We start from the raw sequence: 22,796 nt of genomic DNA on the forward strand, positions 1-22,796 counted from the left end.
ATAAGTTGGTGGCCATCATTGTCCCCTACAGGAGCAAATTCCATAGTTCAACTATGCACTATGTGTAAGGAAATACTTTCTTTTGGCGGGAAGGTATGGCTGGCAAGAGAAGCAAATGGGGTCACAGCCCATAGTATATACACATTTATATGTATTATTCCAGTATCTTAAACTCGTAACACATGCAATGATTTTACTTCTTTATTAATTTAACATCTTATAAAACAGACACCGTTACCAAGCTATTCCATTACAAATATTATTGTTTCTCATAATAGTATCATTTAAAATAATTTCTATTTCTCCTTTGATTCTCGAAGTAAATGGGTTTCAAGTTTTATCAAAAATATAGTGTTGCTCTCTCCCCCCACCCCCGATAAAATGGCTCAATTTGGCCATTAAAGAAATGTCCCATTTCACCCCACTCCATTCATTTATTGTTGGTGTTATTTGTAATCTCTACTTGCGTGCATATGACCATCTTGTGGCTGTCAACTAAGGAGAAATACGTAAGTTCTTTGTGTTCCTTTTTTTGCTGAACCATCTACATACAAAAGAAGCATCATTGGCTGGGTCCAATGAGGCTTTTGGTTTTCTAACCCCCTTCCTTTTTTTACTTGCTCCTTTGCCCACTAAAGAGAGGCGGCAGCTGAAATGCAAGGAGGAGCAGACCTTAATTACATGGATGGCACCAACAAGAAAACCAGAAAGGTCACAATCATTTGCAGAATGAGCACATGCCTGAAACAGCTCCCTGGGGCTGCATTGCTGAAACCTTCCTGCCCACATCAAGGAGAAGCACCACCCTTTGTAACTCAGCTTTGCCGGCTGCATGTTACGAGCCATAAAGGAATGGGAACCGCCCCCCACCCAACGTTAGCGCATGTACACACCCTTCTCTTCCCACACAGGCATTCACTTCTATGAGCAAACACTACCAAGAGGCAGCAAAGAATGGAAACCATCTCAGCAGAGAGAAAAGCTTGCAAAGGCGTTCAGCTAATGAATGAAACAGTGAGAAAGGTGCTCCCAAAGTTATTTGGCTACTGGCCAGATTAAATGAGTGTAGGTTTTACTGTGGGTTATTAATGCCACAGAAGGGACACATTAGCCCTCTCTTTCCATGCTAATTTCCAGACTAATTTCTGCTGCTAAAAGCAACAGGGATAGCTCAGTTGGTCAGAGCAAGGTGCTGTTAACGCCAAGGTTGCAGGTTTGATCCCCATATGGGGCAGCTGCATATTCCTAGACTAGATGACCCTCAGGGTCCCTTCCAACTCTACAATTCTATAGAATAACATCTCTAATGTAACACACAAACCCTTTTCCCGCTAGCCAGGTCTAAAGGAAGTCAAACTGAGGCAGCCACTTCATATAACTGAGTTTCAGTGCCATTAAAAGCAAGTGTGGCAATGTCCCCTTTAAGAGGTCTGTTATATTTTGGGGCCAGGTGGGGTGAAGGGAGACTGTAGGTGGGAGCTGTGTGAGAGGCACCCAGAACAGAACCATGAGAAGGTAAATTGTGACATGACCCCCCCCCCAATAGTTAAATAAACGAAACATTATATTGAAGAAATCTGGTATCAGACTTTATAGGTGCATCTAAGAAAACGGTAGCAGGAGTGGGACGTCTCCAGAAAAACCTGTCTGGTTAGAAGAGAAGAGAAGGAAAGTAAGAATGTTGATTTAGGACTAGCAACTATACTGAGCCTCTCCAGCAATGAAGCAGAAGGCTGGCAACGTTTTAAACAAGCCTTTGACTTCTATGTGATGCTGGGTAAAAACAGAAATGGATAATGCACAGTCAGAAGACAGCGCCCTTTCTTTCTCAATGTAGTGGACAAAGAAGCACCGTATCTATGCATGGCTTACAACGTTCTGCCACTGAAAAAAACTTAACTACAAGTTGGCGCAGGAAAGGTTTGAGGAAAACTGCCTCCCTAAATGGAATGATACCTTTGAACATTATACATTCAAAATGAGACCGGAGAGAGAGAAACGGTTGAGGCTTTTGTGGCTGTTCTCAGCCTGCTATGGAAACATGCAATTATGGAGAGTTAACTGAAACCTGCCTGAGAGAGCAGCTAGTATGTATTGGGAATCCAAGACAACAGCACCCAGAAAAGGCTGCTGGAAAATGATGATCCCGCATTAGAAAAGGCATCCAGAATTTGCAAAACAGCTGAAGCAACAGTGCAGGGAATGCAAACATTACAAGGCAAGCAGGACCCTAGAGAAGGCCTAGGAATTTGGAAAGCACCACCCCACAAGTCCACGCAGAAACCAAACAAAACTGAGAGCTCCAAGTGGAAGCAAGCAACTGGAGCAAGACACAAGGAAGAAAACAGGAAAAAGCTGTGCACCAAATGTGGCTGAAGTGTCCAGCACACGTTGCAACATACGCAAGCAGCTGCACTATTTTCAAGGGTCTGCAATTAAAGCCATAAGACGCAGTATCACCAACGGAGAGTTCATGCTCTGCATGGTGAAGTTAGCAACTGCACGGGTGAGGGTGGGGAAGATTTCTGCACTGGCAAGCTGCAAGAGGATGAAACATCACAAGACCAGATCATTTCCCTCGACACGGTAACATTTAAGGTAGACATGGGGCCACACAATAAAGTTACAAAATGCAAGTCAAACCCCTCTATTTAGAGTACAAGAAGTTTAATCTAAAAACTTTGAAGATAACCCCCATTCCAGACAAGGGCATGTGTGAACTAGTAATTAAACACAAGGGCAATGCCATGCAAGTGCAGCTTGTAACCGTGCCAACATCACCAGTGCCCATCATAGGGTTAAAAGCATGCTGAGACCTAAACCTGATTAAGACAGCAAACACGACAGAGAAAAAGGTTACACACCTACCATTCCTGTCTCAAGAAATGTGCCCCTAGCCGTAAGAAAAAGGTTGAAAGAGGAGCTAGGCAGACTAACCGCACTGCGCACTGTTGAAAGGCAGAAGAGCCAACTCCCTGGGTGCATCCTTTAGTAATTGTGAGAAAAAGTTGCCTGCTGTTATGCCTGGATCCCAAACAGCTGAACAAGTATGTCATTTTCTCATTCCCACAAGGGATGAACTCTGGAGATACGGCAGGTGCCAGGTGTTTCTCCACTTGGGATGCATCTGCAGGGTTTGGGCAGGTGCTCCTAGTTAGGGAAAGGGCAAAGCTGTGCACTTTTAACTCACTCTGTGGAAGCTGCTGTTTCAAGGGGCTTCCATTTGGCTTATGCCTGTGAAACAATTTGCACTGCAAGGTCAATGTGATGCTGACATCTACCCATGCAAAAATCTGTGCAAGGCTGCGGGACTTTCCACTTGCAACTTTCCTGTGTGAATGACCTTGAGTTATGAGCAACCCGCCAGAAGAGATTTCAACAAGAAGTAAAACAAAGCAGGCTCAAAAACAAGCTCAAAAAAGAGGCTCTTTATCAGGAGCAGCAGCTGCACAAGAAAAAATAACAGCAGCATCAATGGAGTCAATGACACAGGCTCTGCTCAAAATAAATCAGTCACTAGAAGTACTCACCAAGCAATCTGCAGAACTTACTAAACAGTCTACAGAGAACTCTAAGAAACTGACGGAGTTGACAACAAGATTAGACCTGAACACAACAACAATTTCATCTAACACAGATTCTATAAACCGTTTGGTTCAAGAGTCTACGGAAACAAGGAGAATAGCTGAGAGTGCTAGGTCTACTGCCGAAGAAACCAAAGGAAAGTTTGCGCCTATTGCAAAAAAAGTACATGAACATGATACAGCATTAGCCCTACTAGAACTGGAAAGGAAAAGCAAGAACCTGAAACTAAGACTGGTTCCAGAAGAGGAAGAGGACAAGCTTGGGGAATTCCTCACAGATAAATTTCAAGATTTTTGGAATGATGAGCTAGATGGAGAAGAAGATGAATTTGTGATAACCTCAGCCTTTCGGATTGGCAGGAAGCAAGGGAAGAAGCCAAGAGATTGTTTAATTACCCTGGGATCAAAGGAACAAAGAGACAAAATACTGAACCTACATTTCCAGAAGGCCTTGGTCATTAAAAATTCTCAGATCCAGATTTTCAAGGATATTCCTAAATATTTTTTGGAGGTTAGATCTCAATTTAAAGAATTAGTTGATCTACTTAAACAGAATAATATCCCATTCAGGTGGGAATTTCCACAAGGGCTGTCCTTTAACTTTAAAGGGAAGAAAATTAAAATAAAATCAAACCAGGATAAAGAACTCTTTTTGGAAAGAAATCAAGAGGATCTTCAGAAAGGAACTGTTAGTGAGGGGGAAGTACCGGACATTTCAAATCTATCATTTGGACTGAACCGAGCACCGACCGAGGAGGAACAACAACTTGGTGCAGTCGGTGGAAGAGCTACCCAATAACAAAAATGTCTCTGCAACTCTACAGCTGGAATTGTAATGGTTTGAACCACCCTCGAAAAAGGGGCCAAGTATTTCATCTATTAAAGAAAGAACATCTAGATGTAATCTGCCTACAAGAAACCCACATTGCCAGGATACATAGAAAACTTTTAATAAACAAGAGATTAGGACAAGAATTTATTTCATCAGATAGAGTTAAGAAAAGAGGAGTTGTGATTTATGTTAAGGGAAAATTTGAACCAAAACTGATTTTTAAGGATGACCAAGGAAGATACCTGGCAGTGGAAATTCAAATTCATGGAGAAAAGATGTTGATTGTTGGAGTTTATGCACCAAACGAGGGGAAGGCTGAATTTTTCAAGAAGTTGCATGAGACTTTAATGGACTTTTTGGACTTTAAAATCATAATGATGGGTGATATGAATGGAGTCGTCTCCACAAACATGGACAAGGCCCAAAGACAAACAATATCTAATGATGGAAGACTACCAAAGACTTTCTTTGAACTGACTGACACTATGGACCTGATTGACATTTGGAGAACTAGGAACCCTCTGGAAAGGGAGGGGACCTTTTTCTCTGAAGCAAAATGACATGGACTAGAATTGATCAAATATGGACTTCTAGTAATCTGGCATCGAAGGTTAAAAAAATAGAAATCTGCCCAAAGACCTGTTCTGACCACAATGCTGTCAAGATGGAAATGAAACTGACAACAGCTGGAACCTTTAGATGGAGAATGAATGACACCCTCTTTGGAGATGAGGAAATTTGTAAAAAGGCCCAAAAAACACTTAAAGACTACTTCGAGATTAACATGAGATCAGACACCGAAAAAAGAGTTATTTGGGATGCAAGTAAAGCCGTGATGCGTGGCTTCCTAATACAACAGAATTCAATAAAGAGGAAAAAACAGAATGAGAAGAAAGAGAAAATTTGGAACCTAATAAAAGAAGGGGAGAAGAAATTGAGATCTAAGCCTAAATCTCATGAGATATTAAGAGAAATAAAATTCTACCAAACACAATATATGGAATTGATGAATCAGGAAATAGAATGGAAAATTAAACAAATGAGACAAAAGACTTTTGAGACCGCAGATAAATGTGGGAAGCTACTGTCTTGGCAACTGAAAAAGAGGCAAAAATTGAATACAGTGACATCACTTGAAGTAGATGGGAAGTTTATTAATAAACCAAATGAGATAAGCAATTGTTTTCAAAGTTTCTTCAAGAAATTATACAAACAAGGGCCAAAAAACGAACAGGAGATAGAAGAATTTATCGGAAAATACGGCCTACCAAAAATCTCTGAAAATAATAGAAGGAGTTTGAATGAGAAAATTACAGATCAAGAAATAGAGAGCGCCATTCAGGACATGCAGCTGGGAAAATCACCAGGACCAGACGGACTAACCGCGAGATATTATAAAGTACTGAAGGATTGGTTAATACAACCATTGAAAGAAGTCTGCAATCAAATTTTGGAAGGGAAAAAGGCTCCCGAATCGTGGAAGGAAGCATTCATTTCACTTATACCGAAGACAGAAACTGAGAAACATCAAGTTAAGAATTATCGCCCTATATCACTTTTGAATGTGGATTATAAAATTTTTGCAGACATTTTAGCAAAAAGATTCAAAAAAGTGTTGTTAGAGGAGATTCACAGGGACCAAACAGGCTTTCTACCAGGCAGGCAATTGTCAGATAATGTGAGGAATATTATAGATATTCTAGAACTTCTGGAAACTGACATAAATAGAAAAGCTGTTTTGATTTTTGTGGATGCAGAGAAAGCCTTTGACAATATTTGTTGGAGCTTTATGAAGAGGAATCTCCAAGGGATGGGGGTAGGCAAGAACTTTGAAAATGGTATAAGTGCAATTTACTCTGAGCAAAAGGCCAAACTAATTGTAAATGGTATGGTTATGGACGAAATTCCAATAGAGAAAGGGACACGACAGGGATGCCCAATCTCTCCTCTATTGTTTATATCGGTACTGGAGGTTTTCCTAAATATGATTAGAAGAGACCAGCTGGTTAAAGGTATACAGGTCGGAACTAAACATTATAAGTTAAGAGCATTTGCAGATGATCTAGTTTTGACATTACAACAGCCAGAAACCAGTACAAAAAGAGTTTTGGAACTTACTGAAATATTTGGTCAGGTAGCAGGTTTTAAATTAAATAAACATAAGACAAAGGTGTTGGAAAAAAATCTTACGGTGGGGGAAAAAGACAGTTTTCAAAGAGAAACTGGTTTGGAAATTACTAAAAAGGTAAAATATCTGGGGGTGAATTTAACATCTAAGAATGTGAACCTATTTAAAGATAATTATGAGAAATGTTGGGCTGAAGTGAAGAAAGATTTTGATATATGGTCAAGATTGAGACTTTCCTTGTTAGGCCGAATTGCTGTTATCAAGATGAATGTATTGCCGAGATTGTTGTTTCTGTTCCAGACATTGCAAATCCTAGATAAGATGGACTGTTTCAAGAAGTGGCAGAAAGACATATCTAAATTTGTCTGGCAGGGCAAAAAACCCAGAATAAAATTTAAGATTCTAACTGATGCAAAGGATAGAGGGGGCTTTGCCCTGCCGGACTTAAAACTTTACTATGAAGCAGCAGCTTTCTGCTGGCTAAAACCATGGCTACTTCTTGAGAATACAGATATTCTAGACCTGGAAGGTTATGATAATAACTTTGGTTGGCATGCATATTTATGGTACGATAAGGTAAAGGTACATAGAAATTTTAAAAACCATATTGTTAGGAAAGCATTGTATAATGTATGGAATCGATATAAAGATTTGTTTGAAAGTAAAACCCCTAGGTGGTTGTCACCAATGGAAGCCAAGGCGGTAAAAAGACTGAACATGGATACAGATTGGCCAAAATATTGTGAAATTATAGAATATGATGGTGAAAAGTTGAAACTACAGAGTTTCGAGAAATTGAAACCTAAAGTCCGAGATTGGTTACATTATTTCCAGATCAATGAAACTTTTAAGCAGGACAGAAAACTAGGATTTCAGAAGGAGAGGTCAAAGTTAGAAACAGAATTGCTAGAACCCAATACTAAGAATTTGTCTAGAATGTATAATCTGCTGCTAAAATGGAATACACAGGATGAAACGGTTAAATCAGCTATGATTAAGTGGGCACAGGATATTGGTCATGATATTATGTTTGCTGACTGGGAGCAGTTATGGACCACAGGTATTAAATTTACGGCATGCAGTGCCCTGAAAGAGAACATAATGAAAATGATCTATAGGTGGTACATGACCCCAGTCAAGCTTGCAAAGATATATCATTTGCCCAATAACAATTGTTGGAAGTGTAATGAATGTGAAGGAACTTTTTATCACCTTTGGTGGACCTGCCCAAAGATTAAGGCCTACTGGGAAATGATCTATAACGAAATTAAGAAAATCCTTAAGTGGACATTTGTAAAGAAACCGGAGGCTTTTCTCCTGGGCATGGTCGGCCAATTGGTACCAAAGAAAGATAGGACCTTTTTTATGTATGCAACAACAGCAGCAAGAATCCTTTTGGCGAAGTATTGGAAGACTAAAGAATTACCTACTCTGGAAGAATGGCAGACCAAGGTGACTGAATTTATGGGACTGGCAGAGATGACCGGCAGAATCCGTGACCAGAGGAAAGAGACAGTGGAGGAGGACTGGAAAAAATTTAAAATCTATCTTAAAAATTGTTGTAAAATTTCGGAATGTTAAGATGTCAAGGGATTGGATACAAAGAATTACAGCTATGAATCGAAATTTATAAAATAGAATTTTTTTTTTTTTTAAAAGAGAATTAAATATAAAAATGGGATGAAGAATTGCTAAAAATTTTAAAATATGGATGCAGTGAAGGGGAGGTTCGGGGAAGTCGTGTTATGTTTATTTGTTTTTTGTTTATGTTGTAAAATCAATAAAAATTATTTAAAAAAAAAAAAAAATCTGTGCAAGGCTGAGGGGAAATGGTAATACGATAAGGGTACCAAAGAATTGCCATCACTTCAAGAAAATTATGTGCTGAGTTCCAATACAGTGGTACCTCTGGTTAAGAACTTAATTCATTCCGGAGGTCCGTTCTTAAGGTGAAACTGTTCTTAACCTGAGGTACCACTTTAGCTAATGGGGCCTCCCACTGCTGCCACCACATGATTTCTGTTCTCATCCTGAGGTAAAGTTCTTAACCCGAGGTACTACTTCCGGGTTAGCGGAGTCTGTAACCTGAAGTGTTTGTAACCTGAAGCGTTTGTAACCCAAGGTACCACTGTAGGAATGGAAATCCAAAAGGGGAACGGACAGTGTTCCACCACTAAGTGGCTTCAATATCATATGAAGCGATCACACGATGGAAGAGAAGGCATCTCCTACTGATTCAATATTGTTGTTGTTGTTGTTGTTGTTGTTGTTGTTGTTGTTGTTGTTGTTGTTGTTATTATTATTATTCACTCAGAAACAATGATGGACAACCAACACCACTCTGCACCAAATGAGGGACTCAAATCCATGACAGGGGAAGAAGGCAGAGAAACAACTCCCCAAAACTCAGCAAAACAAAACAGAATAATAATAATAATAATAATAATAATAATAATAATAATAATAATAATAATTTATTTATGCCCCGCCCATCTGGCTGGGCTTTCCCAGCCACTCTGGGCGGCTTCCAAAAAAATATTAAAATACTGTAATACATCAAACATTACAAGCTTCCCTAAACAGGGCTGCCTTCAGATGTCTTCTGAAAGTCTGGAAGTTGTTGTTCTCTTTGACATCTAGTGAGAGGGCGTTCCACAGGGAGGGCGCCACTACCGAGAAGGCCCTCTGCCTGGTTCCCTGTAACTTGGCTTCTCGCAGTAAGGGAACCGCCAGAAGGCCCTCGGCGCTGGACCTCAGTGTCCGGGCTGAACGATGGGGGTGGAGACGCTCCTTCAGATATACTGGACCGAGGCCGTTTAGGGCTTTCAAGGTCAGCACCAGCACTTTGAATTGTGCTTGGAAACGTACTGGGAGCCAAAGTAGGTCTTTCAAGACTGGTGTTATGTGGTCTCGGCGGCCGCCCCCAGTCCCCAGTCTAGATGCCGGGTTCTGGATTAGTTGTAGTTTCCGGGTCACCTTCCAAGGTAGCTCCGCACAGAGCGCATTGCAGTAGTCCAAGCACCACTCTGGCGAGACAGTCTGCGGGCAGGGAGGGTCTCAGCCTGCGTACCAGGTGGAGCTGGGAGACAGCTGCCCTGGACATGGCAAACCGGCACCAGGAACTGGAATACTGTGCAGCTAAGGGAGCTCCAACAGATCCACAAGAAAGCCAGAAGGACTCACGGAAAGTGATTATGTGTTACTGTTACTGCATTACATTTTTTGTTGATCAGTTTTTAGTAGTAGTATTTAAAAAAGAGGGAGATGTGGTGATATCCCTTTAAGAGGTTGGTTATGCTTCATGGGGAAACCGCCTGAGAGGTTTATGTCAGAGGTTTATGCGCCTCAGCAGCATGCAAGGAAAGCAAAGGGACTGCACATAGCAGCTATGTGTGAGGCACCGAGAACAGAACAGGACCACGATAAAGTAAATATGGAAACTACCCTGTGACTGTTAAGGAACACCACATTAGACTGGTGCATTGGAGAGAACATCACAGGCAGTGGTATTAAATGTATTGGGGGGGGGGCTGGTTCCCCAGCATGGAGATGAAGTGAAAGAAGGGGACACATCTTGGATTTTCCACCTCAGGCGTCCAAATATGTGTTGCTGGAAGCAATTTTGTAAGATAGTTGTCCCACTGTGCCAACTACTGCATTTGAAAGAAGAAGCTTTGATAAGGGCAAGGAAATGTGTGCTGTCTGAATGGCTTTCCTCTCCTGGGTAGGACTGCCCTATGGCGGTGCCCCAGGGCACTTAGGCAAGGAGAGCCCTTGTGTTATTCATCTTCTCTCCCTCCATAGCTAGATGATGTTGACTTCAGCAGGCTGGAGACTTCCCCAGCCCTGACATGTTAGGATTGCAATCCTATACCGACTTAATTGGGAGTAAGCTATATTGAGTGGGGACACGGGTGGCGCTGTGGTCTAAACCACAGAGCCTAGGCTTGCTAATCAGAAGGTCAGCGGTTCGAATCTCTGCGACGGAGTGAGCTCTCATTGTTCGGTCCCAGCTCCTGCCCACCTAGCAGTTCAAAAGCACATCAAAGTGCAAGTAGATAAACAGGTACCGCTCCGGCAGGAAGGTAAACGGTGTTTCCGTGCACTGCTCTGGTTCGCCAGAAGCGGCTTAGTCATGCTGCCCACATGACCCACAAGTCCGCTGTCTGCAGACCAATGCTGGCTCCCTCAGCTTATAGAGCGAGATGAGCGTCGCAATCCCAGAGCTGTCCACGACTGGACCTAACGGTCAGGGGTACCTTTACCTTTACCTTTAAGCTATATTGAACCCAATAAGGTTTACTTCTGAATAGACCCATACAGAATTGTTCTGCAAGGTTCTTTTTAAAACTCCCTGGCCACCAACGAATTGCCCTTCCACAGTAATTAAGAAGAAAAAACTTATGATACCATGCATAATGGTTGTAGAAAACCAGGTTTGCTGGGCTATAAATCTTTTGATTTTTTTATGGGGTGTTTCAGAAGCAGGCATGCAATTTCACTTTGACGTTGCAGCAACTTGCTTCAGTCTTGTCTAGCCTACCGCTGTGCAGACTCCAGCATCAGCACTCCCCTTCTTGCAGTGAACTCAGCAAGTGGGTCATGTCAGAGCATGTTCTGGCAAGTAAGGCGGCAGCTATAGTAGTATGTGCTGTTCTAAGACTTCATCAGGTGCCAGGAGTGCTGGAAAGTCTTGTGCATACAAATTTATTCCACCTTTTAAAAATATATATACACCTTGCATTTGTTTTATTCACCCCTCCCCCCTTTCCATGAGAAGCACAGAGAGAGCATTTTTTGAAAGACAGTTTACTAAGGGCAAATCCACTCACTTTCTCAAAAAGAAAGGAAGGAATCCAAAATAAATCGATATTCAAAAGTTTCAGGCACAGAGGAGAGTCATTTCCAGAGCAACTCTATATGTGCAAAAAGACAAGAGTGCATTGAGCAGAAATGAGCTTGATGGATCGGCTATCTGGCTAGGAGCAACAGCCAGGGCTCATCCACACTTCCCATTGCCCCACGCCTAGAAAGCATGGGTCTGAGCAGTTTTGTGTTTGCCCCGCAGCTCCCCCCAGAAAAACACGGTGTCTACCACTGAATGCAATCCATGGAAAACCTAACAGCCATTTGGTCCGACTCAGCGGTAAATTGCAGGTTTCCTTGGGGGGAAGCAGCAGGGCAAACAGAGGGGTAGATGCAGTGCCGGACGTATGTATAAGCTAAACAAGCGTAGCGCCCCACTCGCATGGGGGGCCCCCAAAAAATTAAAGGGGAAAAACTGGATGTACATTTCCAAAATATAAGATAAAAAACAAATAAAATAAAACCTACATACAGCAACAATGTTTTGTGTTGTGTAGGCTCCTATGATGTAAGTCATGAGCCCCTCCTGCTAGCTCGCTCCCTAAAATATCACTTGTTTGCTCATTTCTATATATAGGGTGCCTACATTCTGCATGGACTTTGCATTCTGCATGGACTTTTCAACAATTACTTTGATGAAATACATACAGTCATACCTCGGGTTGAATGTGCTTCAGGTTGAGCGCTTTCGGATTGCGCTCCGCGGCAACCCAGAAGTAACGGAGCGCGATACTTCCGGGTTTCGCCACTCGTGCATGCACAAACGCTCAAAATGATGTCGCATGCATGTGTGGAAGCGGCAAAACTCGCCCTGTGCACGCGCGCCGTCGCGTCTTACATTTCATTCAGGATACAAACGGGGCTCCGGAACAGATCCCGTTCGCATCCCGAGGTACCGCTGTATTTTGCTATGTGTAAATGGCTTTAGATACCTATTAGGTCCATAAATTACCATAGCATATATTCAACAGAAAAAACAGTGACAATTTGTTGTTGGCAAAGAACAGCTAGACATAGAAAGGGCCCCATTACCTTCAGTAGCTGAGGGCCTCATCAAACCTCAATCCGGCCCTGGGTGGACGAGCCCTCACTGTTTGCCTGCAAGCGGGAAGAGAGGAGGTTGGCAGGTGCAGTTTCTGCCATTACTCTGCTGAGAGAAGCAGAATCTGCCAGATCTCCCTCTGACACACAGAAAGGACCAGGAAGGAGATTAATCTTTCAAATAATATTTTCAAGATTAAGCAGTCTTCTTAAGTCTCGCCAGAGTATATGTTGTGGTGGTCCTCAAGTTACACTGTTTATAAATCAGGCATGACTAGTGATCTGGTCATCAGGAGGGGCTTAGAAAGGAGGAACTAATCCTAAGGCAAAATGCTTTACACTTCTCAGGGTAAGCATGAGGTACGTGAAATGTTCAGGGGGTTGTGAAAGGATCTTGAAGCTCTTATATTTTCAGAAAGAATGCAAAAAAGAGGTGCTGATATTCTTAATCCTTTAGTTTTGAGGATGCATCTTTCTTAACAGACTGATCAAACAACTTCCACAGTTAAGCTTTTTATTTATTTAGTTTTAAACATTTTAGCGCACTAGTTAACGCAGCCCGAATTCCTCAGGAAACTGCTGGGCCACAGAAACCATTTCCAACTCCTGACCTTGAAAGGCTTCCAAAGAGTGCAGCCAGCATGCCAAACCTCTTTTTGCCCTACACTTGCACACAAGGAAGGAGAACAAGCTGAACTAAGTCAGCTGTTACTTCAACTGCTCTTCCCAAACCACCAACTGACAGTGCTGAACTAGAAGTATTTTCTATTGATAGTCCTGAGAGGTCAATACAGGGGAGACAAGAAGAAGAAGACCAAGGAGGAAAACAAACAGATAAAATGCTTAGGTGAGAATCAGGCTCTAGTAGCCAACTTACTTTGCTCTCAGTGGCAGTGCTTATCCACAAACCTAGAAGAGTAGATGCTTTATTCTGAGCCAAACTGGTGTTGATATATAGTAAGAGGCAAGAATACACAAAAGTTCAGATGAGCTTAAGCAATTTTTCAAGAAAAGTTGAACTCGGGGCTGCAACCCTATGAACCTTTGAGAATAAGATCTTGTTGGAACTGGAGGGAATTAAAAGCCCACTCATATTCACCCAGCAATGCCAGTGAACAGCCAGATCATTCATTACTCACTCCAGGAGCAGCACCTTATAGAGATCCTATATTCATTTGCACTCGGCACATGCTGGGCTTTGAACAGTGTGGGCTGCAGGGATACTGAATAGGAAAAACAGAGAAAAAGCATACTGCTGTTGAAAGCACTGTGGCACTCTGGTGCCTCTGGTCTGATCCAGCAAGATTGAGCACCCTTGAAGTCCCAAAGCCAGGTACTTTAAAGCACTATGCAGGGCTGGTAAAGAGCCCTGTGAGGTGCTTTAAAGTGCCTTAAGCTTTAGGCCCTACTGCCCCTTAGCTGATTGAGTAGAGCCAAAACCTGCTCTGTCTTGCCAATGCACAAGCCAGTGTGCACTTCAAGTCTCCTGACTGCACACTGGCAATTACGTCTCAGTTTTCCCACACCTGACATCACATATGCTGTAATTCCAAACAGGCCTTAGGGAAAGTACGTATTTGCAATGCATTTTGTAGATTCTCCTAGCACAAGGACGTCCAACTTCCAAGAGACTGCGATCTACAATTAAAAACTGGCAGTGATCTACCCCTTTTTTGAGCTTTTTTTTTAGGGGGGAACGTCCCTTTTGGGGGGGAGCAGGGCAAAGGAATAAATGAATAAAGTCACTCACCTAGAAATCGCTAATGAAACAGTAAGCCTCGCAGCAAGGCCAACTTCCGTTCTGGCTATCTAGAGGATGGGGCGAGGGGCCAGGGCTGGATGGAGAAGCCAGCAATCGACCAAAACCTCCCAGGGATCGACCAGTTGATCATGATCGACCTGTTGGACATCCCTGTTCTAGCAGTATGCACATTCTCTGGGCAGCATGTACAGTGTCCAAGAAACATGCCTTTCCCCTATTTCTTGTGCGATCTTCTGCCTGGGCTATTTCTGGCCTGCTGCCTCCGCTTACATGGCCAACAATGAACCCTCCTATTGATCAGTCAAGCAGTAGGAAAGGGGGCACCATCTAAAGATTCACTTGGTTCTTCAGTCCAGCCCCCTTTTTACCACTCTCAGCGCAAGGGCAATTGCAGGGAGAGGAAAATTGTAAAACTTCCCTATTGCTTAGGGAAAAGTTTACTAGCAGCACATGCATCTCTCCGTCATACACTATACAGTTGCATATACATCTTTCCCTCTCTTTTTGCCCAAGAGCATCTCTCTCAGACACACACATACACAGCATAATTGACCACCCCACCAAAAAAAGAAAAAAAGAAAAGCCCCTCCACAGGTGGAGGAAGTGCCTGCAATTAAAAGAAAAAAAATAACATAAAAAAATGCACAAGGGCCACCAACCAGGGTGCCTGTGGATGCCCTGGTGGGGATTCCTGTACTAGAGAGATCCAGCAATGTACAACAAATACAAAGTGAAGACCAAACAGCAGCCACCCTAAGAGAACCAACAACAAATGCTTCACATTCTCAGCAATAGATCCAGTTACAGATAGGTAGCCGTGTTGGTCTGCCATAGTCAAAACAAAAAAATTCCTTCCAGTAGCACCTTAAAGACCAACTAAGTCAGTTCTTGGTATGAGCTTTCGTGTGCATGCACACTTCTTCAGATACCTGAAGAAGTGTGCATGCACACGAAAGCTCATACCAAGAACTGACTTAGTTGGTCTTTAAGGTGCTACTGGAAGGAATTCTCAGCAATCTCATGTCCCTTCCAAGGAATCAAGAAAGTGGCACCAAGCCACAGCATTCCACAGGCACCTTGAGAGCAGAATTAGAAACTCAGATATATAAGCTAGGTGCCAAATGCAACCTTATACCTGGGCTGCGGCTGCCACAAAGCAATGTCTATCTGCCGGGGGGTTGACTAGATGGCCCTCAGGGTCCTCCCAATGCAACGATTCTAGGATCTTACCGGTAACTACATTGCCTGACTGCAGCTTGCTCTTACAACAATTCACTTGTCAGTGTGCAAGGCGGAGAAACACACACAGGGGAAATGGTATTAACGATGGACTAAGGTAGAGGTTTGTAAATTGTGGTCTGTGAGTTCCGTTTGGGTGGCCTGTGGAAAGGCTACAGCACAGTGAAATAGATCTGTACTCAGCCCTGCACTTACTTTCCTTGATGTAATGATGGAGGACACCCAGGCGTGTGTCTTTTGCTGGCTTGACGGAGATGTCAGTTACAACCTGGTGCCCAAAAATCTCCACACAGGTGCAATTGGACCCGTGCGTGGCACCTGAGGAATTTCATACACTGCCTGAAAGCGTAGCTCTTTTCAGGAATTACTGACCTGAAGAGGCAACAGAAGCACAGTGGGGCCACGCATTTAGCCCACATAATTGAGAACCTCACAAGATCAAGGTTCTCAATTGTATTGGAAGCCTTCATAGACACAAAAGGCACACCACTCTCATCGTGTGAGGGGCTGAGACACTACAGTGGTACCTTGGGTTAAGTACTTAATTCGTTCCAGAGGTTCGTTCTTAACCTGAAACTGTTCTTAACCTGAAGACCACTTTAGCTAATGGGGCCTTCTGCTGCTGCCGCGCCGCCGGAGCCCAATTTCTGTTCTTATCCTGAAGCAAAGTTCTTAACCTGAAGCACTATTTCTGGGTTAGCGGAGTCTGTAACCTGAAGAGTATGTAACCTGAAGCGTCTGTAACCCGAGGTACCACTGTAATGTGTACCTCTGGGTCAGGGCTTAAGCGCACAGCCCAGTTTCCAAGACAGTAATACCTGAAGGGAACTTTAGTCATTCGTGTTTACAGACAAATAATTACTGTGCATCTCTCTAACTCATTATTCCTCTGAGGCATCTAGACTATCATGAATGGACAACGGACAGAGGAGAAAATGACGGATTGAAAGACTAGAAAACAAAGGTACACCCTCTTGAAGGTTGGTAATGAACCAGAGTAATAGTCCAGAATAAGTAGAGGCATAGACAGGTTTGTCGGCAAACGTACAGACAACAGAAAACTGCAGCCAACCCTGGCTCGCTCATGTGTACTTGGATTATACAAGTGCCTGTTACGTGGTTTTAGGTGTATACCTGAAAAACCTTGTGTGAAAATGTTCTGAAGCCAAATGCAATTTTACGGTTCATGCAACCTTTTATTACAACACCCTCCATTGCTCATTCAAAGAATGAGATATTCCCTCTGTCCCTTTTGTTCCCCATTGCCAACTGCAGCTTATGATTTCAAACTCCTGAGCTACAGCAAATCTGATTCAAGCCTTACTATACCTCTTGACACCTGATGTGCTTCTCTGGAGCAACCCACTTTGGGGGGGATAGAGAAGAAAACGAGGACACACACAAAAAAGAGCACAGCTTCAGCTCAATTTCACCCCAGCTGGTATGGTAGCCACCCAGAGTTTAGACTGATTCATCCTTTGCCAGTTTTTTGCTTTTCGTTTAAACAGGTTCATCTAAATGCTGATGTTACATATTACTGCACGAAGTGTGGTGGCGGAATTTGGGCAACTCCATTTCAGATGGCATGTGTGCGAGCTTGGGGGAAGACAACTTTCTGAGTGTTTCCTCATGTATAGACTTCCCAGATGTAATAAACTGAACACATCACAGCAAGGGCTACAACTATAGCACTCGTTCTAATGTGCTAGTTTACTACATAAAATATTTTACATGGGATGCTTAACCCCATACATCCTACAATCTGAAATGGTACAGTCCAGGTATGTAATCAGCATAATCTGCAGATCATGTCTTAATATGGGGGGGGAGCCCAGAAGTCCAAAGCTGTTAAGAATTGTTATATGCAAACCCTGTGTGGGGTTGTGGGGTGTGTGTGTGTGTGTGTGTGTGTGTGTAAAACATAGAAACAAAATGCAATAAAATAGTGCTAAAACATAACACACACAATATCACAGAGAAGGTTCTAGGTTAAGCTTTTCCTCAACATGCCAGGCTTTGGATATGGAGACAGCATTTTATCCAGGTGAGTATTCAAACATTCAACACCACAGCTGCTGTCCAGTGACATGGGGCTCTTCCTCCAGATGTTTTTGGACTCTAAGCCCCACTATCTCTGACAATTGGCCTTGCAAGCTGGGGCTGAAGGGAGATGGAATCCAAAATCTGGAAAGCCAACTGTTCCCTTCCCGATCTAACCAAACTGACAGAACATGGCATTTTTGTTCCTCACCAACTGGTGCGCCTTCCATTCAGAAGAGATATGAAGCTTCTAGCCCTGCCTGCTTACTAAGCAGCACCATCGGGTTGCGGCTCCATGTTGCTGCCACACCTCCTTTACTACCTTTAGATTGTACAGCTGCGAAACTGTAAAGGACAGAGAACTTCACCACCTAATGCCACCTTGTTTGCAGTGCTGGCTGAGAGTGAGAGAGATAGCCGACAACCACACTTTCAAAGTTCTCCTCAGGTAAGAGGCTGCCCAGTGCTTTCAAGGGTACCCTGCCCCCACCAGAGAAGGAAGAAAGAGCTTGTGCAGTAGGTAGTCCCAAACTGCATGGAAACCAATGAGGGAAGGGCTCTCTTTTTTCGGACAATGGTGCTATATCCATGGGTCACTATGCAGCTGGGGGGTTCATGACGTGGGGGGCAGGGCCAGGAGGTCCAGTCCTACTCCTGCTACATGCATTTAATCCCACACACGGACGCAAATCTGTGACCAGGGCTAGATCCCACACAGAGGCAAGGTGGGGAGCCTAAAAAGGGGGTTCTTACACAACTTACAACAAGCTGAAGCTGTTTTCAACAAACACCAGCAAAACCTGTGAAGGAACTACAGTCGTATCTTGGATCCCGAACGCCTTGCAAGTTGAACGTTTTGGCTCCCGAATGCCGCAAACCTGGAAGTGAGTGTTCCGGTTTGCAAACGTTCTTTGGAACCCGAACGTCCGATGCAACTTCTGCTGCTTTTGATTGGCTGCAGGAGCTTCCTGCAGCCAATCGGAAGCTGTGCGTTGGTTTCCAAATATTTTGGAAGTTGAACGGACTTCCGGAACTGATTCCATTCGACTTCCGAGGTATGACTGTACATGTAAATGGGCTGCAGAAATTGAGCTAAAGACCAAAATTAAAAAGGGGAGATTCATCCAGCTTGATGAATTCTGTTTCTTTTCTGGCTTCAGTTTAAGTTTTGTATCTATTAAATAAAAAAACCTCCACCTTTAAAAAATAAAGCAGGAAGTAGAGATTAAATGCAAATTGCTGCTCTGGCTTCCCAAATCTGCTTTGACCTACCTCAAGTGTCCCAGGCTATAATAGCGTGATTCTCCGTCTGTCGATCGAACCACCTTGACCGTGAACATTGGTTGCAGCTGCCTCAGTTCCAGCACCACAATGGCGAGATAGTGGACAAAAAGAAGAGCATCCACCAGCGACACAGCAAACTGTACAATCCCCTGGTAATTGATGTCCTTGGATTCCAAAATGCGGACGCCATAAAAGAGCCAGTAAGAAAACACCAGCAGAAATAAGAGGACCAAAATGAGGATGCGAAAGACAAACACCCTGGGGAGGTCAGCCTTGGGCTGGCGGAAGAAGAGAGCCCAGGTGCCAATCAAGAGGATGAGGAGTTTGAAAGCCACAGAGATGAAGAGTCCCTCACAAGCCGTGCCACATGGCTCTAACTCAGTCCTCCGCAGGATCTGCGGGAGCAGAATGAAGGCAACAGGGGTGAGGAAGACGAGGAGTCCCAGAACAGCAGCCAATGTCAAGAGAAAATAGCGCTTGCACTCTACGCCAACGCTGTCCTCCAAGTCCTTGCTGATCCTGGAAATGTCCTCCTGGGACATGCTATGTTCAGAGGTACCTGTGATGGCAGTTGTGGTCTCGCCCCAGTTGTCATCCTAAGCAGAAAAGAAGAGAACACGTTCATCAGCAACTCCTATAGTCAGGACACTTTCAGATGGCCCTCGTTTTGCAGGCGAAGAGGGCTAGTTCAGGGCCTCCAATCCCCCAGTCAAGGTGCATGGGCCTATGAGCCCACACAGCTGACAGGAGACCAGAGCAAGCTATGCCCTCTGCATTTATGGCTTTCCCACACTGAATAGGATGCCCTGGAGAAATAGGCAAAAGCCTTTCCATAGGATGTTTCCCGATTTCCTCAGTTGACTGTCCTCATAGCCACCTGGGATAACAGTAAACCACACAGCTTCCCTCCCATACTCTCACTGTTAGCTTTACTTTTGTGAAGAGCATACTTCACTTTAAACTGGGGGGAAACATCTCAGCCAGTTACTCATCCCTCAGTAGTTATACTTGACATCAACACTCTACTCCCTGGGAAGTTTCCTTTGCCACTGTAGACATAACAAGTAGCCAGTGGCAGAAGCTTTTTATCTTGCAATGTTTACCAAATATAGTGTCAGGTATCATCACCAATGTTGTGCTGTGCCCATGTACTCCTGTTCTAGGTGTCAAGACATTTAGTCTGCCAAGTATGGATCTGAAATAGAGCTGCCATTTAGGAAATTAGATTGCCAAAGGTCTTTCGCTTACTCCAGTGCTCTGCAAATTGCAGTAAACTTCCAATGGTACATATAATTGGTAGATCTTTCTCCCCACGTCATCTTAGCCAAAGGCCAATGAAACTACACAGAAAGATGGCAATAAGCCAGCCACGGCTTCCCCTTTGCCCTTCAGCAATTTGCAAAACATTTTTGGATTAGAGAACTTTTGCAAGGTACCATATGCAAGGTGAATCTTGCATACTGGTAAACTTTTCCACAGCCCTTCCAAAACTGAAAAGCACATTTTCTTTAAGGCAAGCCATTGGAAGTCTTATTTTTAAAGATGGCAAAAGACTCGCCCAAGGCAAGTTCAAGGCAGTCGGAGGCAGAGGTGAGGCAATCTCTCAAATGCACGTCCAACTCTGAACTGAATTACCTTGGCTGTCAGGTCCGAGACACATTTGGTTGTTTGACTACTCTACTAAGGGCCTGGTTGGCTTGTTTGTCTAAAAGTCAGGTTTACCAGGAGTGGCAAAGAAACTGAACATCTGTTAGGTTCAAATAACAAGATTCCCATCCAAGTGGGCCTCACCAGAGATTACTGCAACAAGGCAGAAGAGTGTGTTTAAGAGAGAAAGAGAGAGACAGAGAGAGAATGTGAATGAGTTCTGAAGTCTCTAGTGAGCGGTACAGGAGAAATGAGTTGCGCTATTTTTGTTTGCAGTCAGAAAGCATCAGATCCTATGGAAGCCATTAGCAGTCAGTCCACCCAGACATATCAGTTGAAAAATATTTTTCAAATATGTGCTATTTATAGTGCAGCATCCTGTGTCAAGAATAACTCAGATTACAACCGGACACTGGAGCATTGGTCAAAAGCATTTAGGCACATTTAAATATTCCCAGTCTGCAACCTTTGAAGGTAGGCATGATCAGCTGATAGCTTCTAAAGCTTCCAAGGCAATTCTGTGACAGCCTTTGCCATAAAAATGTCATATCAGGAGCATGTCAGCAACAAAATCAAGAGTTAATCTAAGCATATTGCTGCCACACCTGAAATGACATTAGCCTGAAAAACACATTTACAGCAACAGTAATAATAGCAAGGTGCCAAGATATTCACTGCCCACAAAATCCTGCACCTGCAGCCCATATTCTGCTGCTCACCTTCCTCACTCCTTACCTGAGCTTCTTCTGCCCGAGAAGAATCATTCCCCAGCAATGGCTCTGCTGTTGGCGCTTGAATGGTAACAGATTTCTCTGATCGGCTTCCATCTTTACTTCGTGGTGATTTGTGCCTGTCCCGACTTCTTTTTCCATTTAAAAAATAAAAAGGAGAAAATGTTTCACATGCTGATTGTTCTGTCCTTCAATGAACAGTATAAAAGCAGACATACATATTTATACTTATACAAAGTAACAACAGGGCATTTTTTCAGACAGAACTTGTCAGAACTCAGTTCCAGTACCTCTTGATATTCTAAGAGAATGAGTTCATGGTGAGTTCCGGCACCTCTTTTTCCAGAGAAATAGCACTGCGCGCACGCGCACACACACACACACACACAAATGCCAATGAAATAAAATAAATTGGCATGCAAAGGCTTTTCAAGTGTTCCCAAGAAGAGAAAGGGCCACGCTGCATAGCCACCCAATTCCTCAGGAGGTTTAAGAAGATTATGAAGGAAGTGCGGTATAGCATTGCTGTGAAGTATCACCTCAGTAAGGAAGATCTGAGGAGATCTTATTTCATTAACCTTTGGTGACCTCACTGGCAACAGGTCATCCATAATCTGCTGCCTCCAACAAGCACTTCTGAGGACATTGCATGGCAAGCCCTTCAAATATTCTGGAATCTGGTTGACAGCTCTCACTTAGGAGTCTATATACACAAACACACACACACCCCACCAGGGAAGCCGCAGCAGGATGAGAGTCTTGGCAGGCTCAAATTCTCCCATCTGTACAGAACTGGAATCTCACACCAACCCACACATACGCTAACCATCGCTGGCAGCCAAATCTTAAATTTCTCTCTTGTCCAAGGTTCAAAACATATCCAAGACAGACAACTTCTGGTCAGGCAGTAAGTTGTACTGCACTGGGGCTGTCAATCTGGGGAAAGCTCAGCATTTTAATGGTATAATTTCATTTCTTTTAAAAAACTTTTCTTTAGTTTCTTGAGCTGACAAATTTACGTATGACAAAGTAACTTTTCCCTCCCTCAGAACTGCCTGAGGCGTTTTTTGAAACAAAGTAAAAAAATGCCTTCCAGTAGCACCTTAGAGACCAACTAAGTTTGTTATTGGTATGAGCTTTCGTGTGTATGCACACTTCTTCAGATACTGAATCCTTAGTATTAGGCAGAATAGCTAATACCCTACAAGTCCAACATTTACTTGATTGACTATGGTTTTGGCCAGTAACTTACCGAAAGCAGCTGCTGACTTAATTTATCTTCCTCACTTGGGCATCCCTGTGACTAGCAGTTAACCATGGTGGTTAGAAGAAGCAAGAAAGTGTTCCTCTCTAGCACTGAAGGAACATATTCCAGAACACTTATTCCGGGTATATAATGATGGCCAATACAAATTCAGATCTTTTGACTGATGGTGTCTGTGTACTGCATTATTTGGTAGCTTACATTTCAAAGGATATGTATTTTCCTTTTAATATTTCTTCCGAGAAAGGCTCAGGGTTAGCGCGTTTTCTTGGTAGCAGGGGCACTGCATCCCTGATTGCCACCAGGGACAGGCAGGGGCGTGGGGAAGGGTGTGTGGGCATTGTGCCCCCTGAAAAAAATGTGCCATGGGTGGGGAAG

At 43.4% G+C, this 22,796-nt stretch overlaps 1 protein-coding gene across 5 annotated transcripts in view; it reads right to left on the reverse strand.

The window, feature by feature from the left end:
* Window positions 1-22,796, reverse strand: part of VANGL1 (VANGL planar cell polarity protein 1) — a 68,124-nt gene that overhangs the window by 17,387 nt on the left and 27,941 nt on the right. For 4 of the 5 annotated variants that reach the window (XM_081845241.1, XM_081845245.1, XM_081845242.1 and 1 more), the window contains 2 exons: window positions 21,159-21,285; window positions 18,765-19,372 (listed from right to left, as the gene is read on the reverse strand). In XM_081845241.1, coding sequence (XP_081701367.1) covers window positions 18,765-19,372; window positions 21,159-21,285 — 735 coding nt within the window. The remainder of the gene's footprint in view (window positions 1-18,764; window positions 19,373-21,158; window positions 21,286-22,796) is intronic. The other variant, XM_081845244.1, reaches the window with a different exon arrangement.

The sequence above is a fragment of the Podarcis erhardii genome (assembly GCF_964252035.2).
Source record: "Podarcis erhardii genome assembly, chromosome: 17".
NCBI lineage: Eukaryota > Metazoa > Chordata > Lepidosauria > Squamata > Lacertidae > Podarcis > Podarcis erhardii.